Source organism: Panthera leo, chromosome A2, assembly GCF_018350215.1.
Source record: "Panthera leo isolate Ple1 chromosome A2, P.leo_Ple1_pat1.1, whole genome shotgun sequence".
Lineage (NCBI taxonomy): Eukaryota > Metazoa > Chordata > Mammalia > Carnivora > Felidae > Panthera > Panthera leo.
This window is the reverse complement of record NC_056680.1, coordinates 155895826-155904033: the sequence shown is the minus strand read 5'-3', so window position 1 is coordinate 155904033 and position 8208 is coordinate 155895826. Positions and strand designations below refer to the sequence as shown.

At 45.8% G+C, this 8208-nt stretch overlaps 1 protein-coding gene across 1 annotated transcript; it reads right to left on the bottom strand.

The window, feature by feature from the left end:
* Window positions 1-806: 806 nt before the first annotated feature.
* TAS2R60 (taste 2 receptor member 60) lies at window positions 807-1743 on the bottom strand. Its single transcript, XM_042927358.1, is given in 6 exon segments — window positions 807-1078; window positions 1081-1125; window positions 1128-1286; window positions 1289-1318; window positions 1321-1533; window positions 1536-1743. Coding segments are annotated over 6 exon segments (927 nt in total).
* Between the last annotated feature and the right edge of the window lie 6465 nt (window positions 1744-8208).

Below are 8208 nucleotides of genomic sequence, written 5' to 3'. Positions count from 1 at the left end.
GACTAATAGAATAGGCCACTGTGGAGAACATAAGCAATATATAAAGCATGACCCCCTAACTTTCACAGGGATCTCCAAAGGTCATCTGCAAACATACAAATCCTAGATAACACATACTGCCAAACACAGGCACAACCAGACCCACGCTCTGTGAAGAGAGTTCAGACATGAGAAACTCTTGCACAGAAGAAGGAAGACTTCACTGCAGTAGATGGCTGGAAAACAGTTAAGTGATGAAAGAAAAGAAAGAAAGGAAAAGGAAAGGAAAGAAAGAAAAGAGAAAAGAAAAAAGACAAGGAAAGAAAAGAAAAGAAAAGAAAAGAGAAGGAAAGAAAAGAAAAGAAAAAAAAAGAAAAGAAAAGAAAAGAAAAGAAAAGAAAAGAAAAGAAAAGGTGGTTTACAGCATGAAGCCAGAGGAAAACTGAGGTTCCAAATATCTTCTCCAGTCTGACTCAACAGATAAAAATTGAATGGTGCGTCAGGATCCTCGCATCCAGTCTCCAGAAGGATAATTTTACCCTCCAAGAGACCGATCACAGGGAAAGTAAAAGTTTCCTGACTCTAGCCACATCAAGCCCCACAAGGAACACAGCTGCCTTGGCCACAGACTTGCTGGGTTGTACATCAGTGACGCTACCCCATTATCTCAGGACCTTCGATCCCACCTTGAAATCCTATTTCATAGAAGTCATTCTCCTCGTGAAACGTAGCAGAGAGAAAAGGAACATTAAAAGTGGCAAAGGGATTTAAAGAAGCCATGTCCCATTGCACCATGCCCTCTGCCTTAGTGTTTCTGAGGTTTTTCATCAATCGCAACTCACGATGCCCAGCACCCTGCACAGCAGCCGCTCTCCACCACACCTCTCGGCCAGGGGTTGCTCAAGTGCAGTGATGGGGACTGCTGAGCACAGATAAATCACTGCCTGCCACACCCAGTAGCTAGGGTCCCAAAATGGAAAAACACCTGCAGCATTGAGCACCAGTGACAGAAAACAGGAGGTGGAGAGGACGGAAAAGGACATGAGAGCCAGGAGAACCTGGTTGTGCGCCTGGGCCCTGGGCTCACAAAAGCCACAATGGACAGGCAGACCTTCTTATTGTGTCTTTCCAGAGACATGACCAAACCATGTCGAAAAGGAAGACAGCGGTAACGACTGTCCAGCTAACAAGTTTTAAACAGAAGAAGTAGAATTTCTCATATGGTCTTACGGTATTCTCAATGGCATTCCCAGATTGCAACCTTCTCCTTACAAAGTACTGTTACAAGCTCTGGTTGCCTATGAAAATAAGATGGTGCTCAAGTTGGAGAGCCCTACAGCATCCATGCAACCAACCCAGACACCTTCTATTTTAGCCAGAGGAAGATGGGGAGGGTGAAGGTTGCAATTTTCATGCAATGGAAGACACTGAGCTAGGTAGGTGGAGAATCGTAAGATGGCCAGTCCCGCCAGAAGGCTAGGAACTGCAGTACAAGGTTGGATGGGAAGGCCTCTGGATACAGGAAAATATAAATGGTCTTCCTCATCACACCCACTGCAGACAGAGGCAAGAGGCCCCCAGGCTGACTAATAATTTATCACAAGGTAACAGTGTTCTCTGTAGCAACCACTCCACGTCCAGAGCTGCAGTGATGAAGCCATTGCTCACTGCTGCCACCAGGCACAAAAATAATAAAACGATAGCCAAGATGATGGCTCTCTTATCAGTCACTGGAGATCCTGGAATCATGTCATCTCCATTCATCTCTCCTGTGCACTAGATGGGTCCCAAGACTTCGAGGTCTATTCCTGTTGGGTGGTTCTGGAAGCTCCTACATCATGTTTACCCCTCTAGCTGCCCCCAAGTGTAGAGGACACGGGTTATCTCCTGAGGGTAAAGAGGTTTCTTCTTCTCAAAACAGATGCAAATATTGCTAAGGCTCAGTGTCAAAAGTCCCCCTGCCTGCCCCTGAACTTGCCTGCCCCTCCTCTGCCCACTCTCTGCCCATGTCAACACTGGCATGAACACCATATCAGGCAGGCACTTGCATTTAGCATCCCTTACACAGAAAGTTCTACTTCTCTAAGCTAACACCTAACGACCATCAGAGCTCACATCCATCAACTGGCTGTTCATTCCAGGCATTTTTCTAAATGTTTTCCATCGTGCTAGTTCCCACTGTGACCCTATGAAGTAGGTGCTTTCGGAATACCCTCCCGACAGACCAAAAAATGAGCTAAACCTCTACCAAAAGAGGTCCAAGTCCTAGAACTTGTGGTGAACATCAGTATCAAAAAGAACATAGCAGACAATTATATACTATCAGGCAGGTGACTTTTTTGTTACGACATTTTATAATGTGACCTTTAAAGTGGCATTTCATGAGAGAACCCCTACCAGGATAGCAATGAAACGAATGGGATGTGGCAGAAAGAATCCTGGATAAGGCACCAAGGCAGGAACTGGTACAAGCCCCCCCACCCCACCATGAGTTACTGAGTATGGTGTTAACCCCTCTGAGCCTCAATTTCACCATCTGTAAGATGCAAAAAGTGTCATCTATTCTTTTTTTTTGTTTTTTTTTTTAATTTTTTTTAACGTTTATTTATTTTTGAGACAGAGAGAGACAGAGTATGAACAGGGGAGGAGCAGAGAGAGAGGGAGACACAGAATCTGAAACAGGCTCCAGGCTCTGAGCTGTCAGCACAGAGCCCGACGCGGGGCTCGAACTCACGGACCGTGAGATCATGACCTGAGCCGAAGTCGGACACTTAACCAACCAAGCCACCCAGGCGCCCCTTTTTTGTTTTTTTTTAAAGTAAAGCTCTACACCCAACATGGGGCTCAAACACATGACCCCAAGATCAAGAGTTGCACGCTCTTCCAACTGAGCCAGCCAGGTGCCCCAAGTATCATCTGTTCTTTTTTTTTAATTTTTTAATGTTTTTATTCATTTTTGAGAGACAGAGAAAGACAGAGAATGAGTGGGGGAGGGGCAGAGACAGAGGGAGACACAGAATCCAAAGCAGGCTCTAGGCTCTGAGCTGTCAGCACAGAGCCTGACGCAGGGCTCAAATCCACAAACCGCAAGATCGTGACCTGAGCCAAAGTTGGACACTTAACTGACTGAACCACCCAGGAGCCACAAGTATCATCTGTTCTAACTCAAGATTGAACAAGAATCTATGACTAGAATCTCAGTTTTTAGAGTGAAATAAAACATGAAAATAATTTTATACAAGAAAGAAATGAGGCCTCAAAGTATAGATTAAGAGTCTCAGCCAAGGTCACAGTTACATGGAAGAAAGACCGAGACCCAAGCTGATTCTAAGACCAGGGATCTCTGCCACAGTTAGAACACATTCTTGACTCTGATCTCCTTCACCCCCAGCTGAAGTCAGAGACCACATTTTGAGTCTTGTCACAATCACTATCTGTGGCTCTTCAGTCTAGTCATTTAACATTTCTGAAGCCCTCTTTCTTCACCTATAAAATATATGGATCACAAATACATGTGGATATATCTCTCTACTATAAATCTGCACCAGCACAAGACAGAATTAGGGTGATGATGACAACTGTTATTACAATAACTACCTGTCATTCCATCCATCCTGTGGAGGGACAAGTAGTCCAAGGAAAGGTCAGGAGAGCATCAGGGATGCAGCAGAGGTCAGAGCACCAAATCTTGGACCATCTACTTTGGCCAGAGGAAGGCAGAATAAGCAAAGATTATATTTTTCATAGGAATGATTTCAAAGAGTAAAAAAACAAAAAAAAACAACAAAACAAACAAACAAAAAACACCCAGCAATTAAGGGAGTACTTACTTATCCAGGTGAATTTTAGCTGATTAATGTGTCTACAGGGAGACAGGCAAGCAGAAATAGTTTGGGGTCATATATGGCAGTATGTATTGAAGGCTCAGGGTCAAGTAACATGAGCCTGTGGGAGTATTTTATAGTGCACCCCTCTTCTGGCCAGCACCGTGTCCTTCCAGTTCCATGCACAGAACCCTACAAAGGGAGACTAGAATGCAGAAAACACATCTCTTTCCACTTTCCAGTCCACCTGGGACAAAGACACAGGTGGAAATCTCCTTCCAACACAGAGCCCTTGCTATGGTGAATACTAGGTTCCCGGAAAAAGGAGAGATGGGGAACTAAGGTATTTTGTTCACCCTGTCCTTCTGTGAAGATGCAAATGTTCAGGAGATAAAATTCCCAACTGCTCTCTTCGTTAGCCTTATTCCCCTGGCTGACATTTGGCCATTGCCTATTGGACCTTGGAGCAATGGGGCAAACTTTGAGTTCACAGCTCCGGAGTCTGGCCAGCCACAAACCTCTCAGTATGGAATCTCATCCTTCCCACCCACCACCTCCATCTTTGATAGCTTATACTATGGGAAGGACGTGTGCTAACCTTTAATTCACTCGACAACAATTCATGAGGCATCTCCTATGTCATAAGGACCCTGTGAAAGGCACTGGAGCTACAACAGTAAACTAGGTACCCGCCCTCAAAGTGTTTTCACGTACCAGTCATCAACCACAACACTAACTGGCCACATCTTATTGCAGATTAAGTTAATCCAATAGGTAAATAATCGTTTGTATATAAATATGCAAAGTGTTTTATGGTGATTCTTTTGTTGTTTGTGCTTTTTGGTTTCATTCGTTGCAATTTATTTTCCCACATTCAAATTTATCTTCTAAGGTGGAAGCCAAATCTGAGAATTTGCAAGTTTTCACAGCTGGTCTTTATATGTGTCATCATGGGGGTGGTACGGGCAGGAATCCCGAGTACATTCTCTACGTGGGAAACACGTACCTCAGGACTCTCTCTGACAGGGATGAAAAGGGAGGATTCCCAGGCTGCAGTTGGAAATGTTACACAGCCTCCTATTCCCACCCCAAGAATTCGAAGAGCTCAGCAGCAGCAGCAGCAGCAGCAGCAGCAGCAGCAGCAGCAGAGGCTTCACTGCGGGACAACAAAGACGCCGTCTTGTATGTTGCAAAGGAGATGTGAGTCAGTGAAGGAGGTAGAGCTACCGTTATGTCTCAGGAATAATCTGGTAAGTCTGACTATGGCTAAGGGAATGGTGGCCTACCAGGATGAAAAGGCAGGCCGGGAAGAGTTCACAGAAACCCTCAAAAATCAGGATGAGCTACTGGGTTGTGTTTTTGGTCAAGATGGGAGCCACCAAATGTTTGGGGGACTCTTCAGAGCTAAAAGCTAGGAGAGGGAGGCTAAGAACATAAACCAATCAAGAAGTCCTGAGATAGGGGCGCCTGGGTGGCTCAGTCGGTTGAGCGTCCGACTTCAGCTCAGGTCACGATCTCACGGTCCGTGAGTTCGAGCCCCGCGTCGGGGTCTGGGCTGATGGCCCAGAGCCTGGAGCCTGCTTCCGATTCTGTGTCTCCCTCTCTCTCTGCTCCTCCCCCGTTCATGCTCTGTCTCTTTCTGTCTCAAAAATAAATAAAAACGTTAAAAAAAAAAAAAAATTTAAAAAAAAAAAAAAAAAAAAAAAAAGAAGTCCTGAGATAAGCCCACGAGACCTGGCCTAACTCAAAGGGCTGTGAACATGTTACGGGACATGGGAGTTGCACCACCATTCCCTCCCCACCCAAGACATTCAGTAAAGTTCTGGAGCTCTGCACGGGGAAAGGCAGTCTTCCAGATGCTTCCAGGTGAGTAGAAGGGATGGCAGAGACAGACACCCCTGATGCTCTTGCCTTCACTGCCCCTACCCAACCCTTTTCTAGTTTTTTGGTCTCCATACATTTCTAAAGCAAATTCCATCAGCCAAAAAAAAGTTTATGAGCATGCATCCAAGCATATGTGCCTTTATTTAATTACTTGCATGTACTACTTTACTAATACATTCTGTATATCATAAAATATACACACAAAAAAAAACCAGGAACTAAAAGGATGAAATAAAAGTAAATGCAAATTAGAGTTGCCCCACTTTTCTCTGCACATTCAGTGGATCATTGTGCACACAACTCAGAGAGGCAAACACCCAATGTGGAGACTACCATGCTAGGCACTGGCATTCAGGACCCACCTCCTGGGTGAAGAGAGAGGAAAGGCAGGATTATCAAAATTAAGAACTACAGCAAATATATTTTGTTTTCCTTCTCTGTCTTCTGTTGGCCAAAACCTAAAAGCATTTCCACATCAGACAATTCCTTTTAATTAAACATTTAGCAAACACACAAAATCATGGGCAGGGCCTAGAATGGCACAAAACTCATATATACCCTCAGCCTTTCATGGGACCACATTGAAAAGGCTGGGTGGAATCAGTCATAAGCAGGGCACAAAAGAAGGGAATGGCCAAGAATGGCAGACAAAGGAAAGAAGGAAGTTCCAGATGGGCCAAATTACTGGGCTGGAGTGGAGAGACCGAGCTGACAGCAGAGCAGTAATAAGGAGGGCAGTGGTGTGTGGGATGGTGTGAGACAATCTATGCCACCATTAAAAAACACTTCAGGTTGACCACAGAGATAACCGACAACCATTACAGGTCTCTGTAAAGAGGTACAGACCAAAATGATGCTTGGAAAAATCTGTTATGGCTGCTCATACAGAAGGTACGAGAGGTCTGTGAGGCAATGAGGCCACCATCCCAGCCCACAGGGGTTTCGGACCCAAACTGGGGACCTGGAGCAGTGCAGGAACAAAACAGGGTACAAAAAAAGCTAATGCAGCATGGAAGGAACAGGAAAGTAAGAAGGAAATGAAAAGAGAAAAGGACAGTGCCCAAACTTTGGGGGTTCTAGCCACTTACAGGCTTATCTACTGGTAGTGGTAATTGATACTGATAACTTGAGATAAACCCGCCTTTGTCCAGAGCTCTCCAAAGCCTGGTCCTCAGGGCCTTTCTCAGCTTGGGGCTGCTTAGCATCAGGATGCTGGAGTGCAGACAGATACCTGTGTAGGTCACCACTTCCCAGGCCCAGCGCCAGTGACCCTGGAAGGTTGCGATTTTCATAGTAACGACAATCAGGGACAGAAAATATGATGTATAGAAGACAAGGAAGAAGGAAAGTGACTTCAGGGCCATGATGTGAGCCTGGGTGCTGGGATCACATGGACCCAGTCTATGATCCCTCATCTGCCCCAAGTGCCGATGCAGGGAGCACATGAGCAAAAGCGTGGACGCCAAGAACAGAAGGAATGGGATCAACCACATAAGCATTGCATGAGGATGAAAAAAGCGCCAATAGCTCTGTAGTCTATCAGCCAGGGTCCTGTTTCCTTGGGAATTCTGGGAGGCAGTCACCTGCACAGGAAATATAGTCCCAATGGTTGATGAGATGACCACCAGACCAGCCATGAGCAGGGAGCCCAGCAGCAGCCTGGGCACTGACTGAGAAATCCTCCACCTCAGCCAGGAGAAGACAGGGTGGGAGAAGATGGAGGTCTTTACACAGAAGACAGCAAGCCAGGTGGTGAGCCAGGAAGAGAGAGTGTTGAAGAAGCTCCAGAGGATGCTGAAATAGTCCATTATGGAACGAAAATCAAAGAAGGTGAAGAGGTTGTTCAGGATGGCCACCCATGCAGGCAGAACCGGGAGGCAGCCAAGGAGGCCACAATCATGTCACTCGCGGGCAGCAACCGGCATCACACCCACTCCCTGCCCAGCACAGTAACCATGAAGCCATTCTGCAACATTGCAGCCAGTGACTCCAGGAAGAAGATGACCGTGAAGATCAATGCGGGTGAGGGCATCCTCTCCAGGAGGTTCTGATCAAACTGGGATGCATCCACAGGGAAAAACGGCTTCTCTGGCCAAGCCACCCTATTGAGACCAGGGATCAGAGAGCTCTCTCCTTGGATTCATGCAAAAGCCTACCTGCCAGCAAACACCTCCAGTCCCCCAGGATTTGAAAAGAGGATCCCTGTGATCTCTCTTGGCGTAAGAATCACTCCCAGCTCAATGACTCCCTGTGTCTATTTGCCTAACCTGTATTTGCCTGTTCCTTACCAGAGTCCAAGGCAGGGAGATATTAACAGAAGAGAGGCTCCAGGGGTGATTGAAAATACTCATACTTTGTACTTTATTTCTTAACCATACTGTTTCTTTCCTAACTTTTCCTTAAAAGATGCTCTAATCCTTGTTTGGCTCCCCCAACCAAAACTTCCTGGACCCTTCATGTCCCTGTTTGGTATTTTATTCAGTAGCCTGTACACATTACATTAAGGCCCAAATCTTGAATG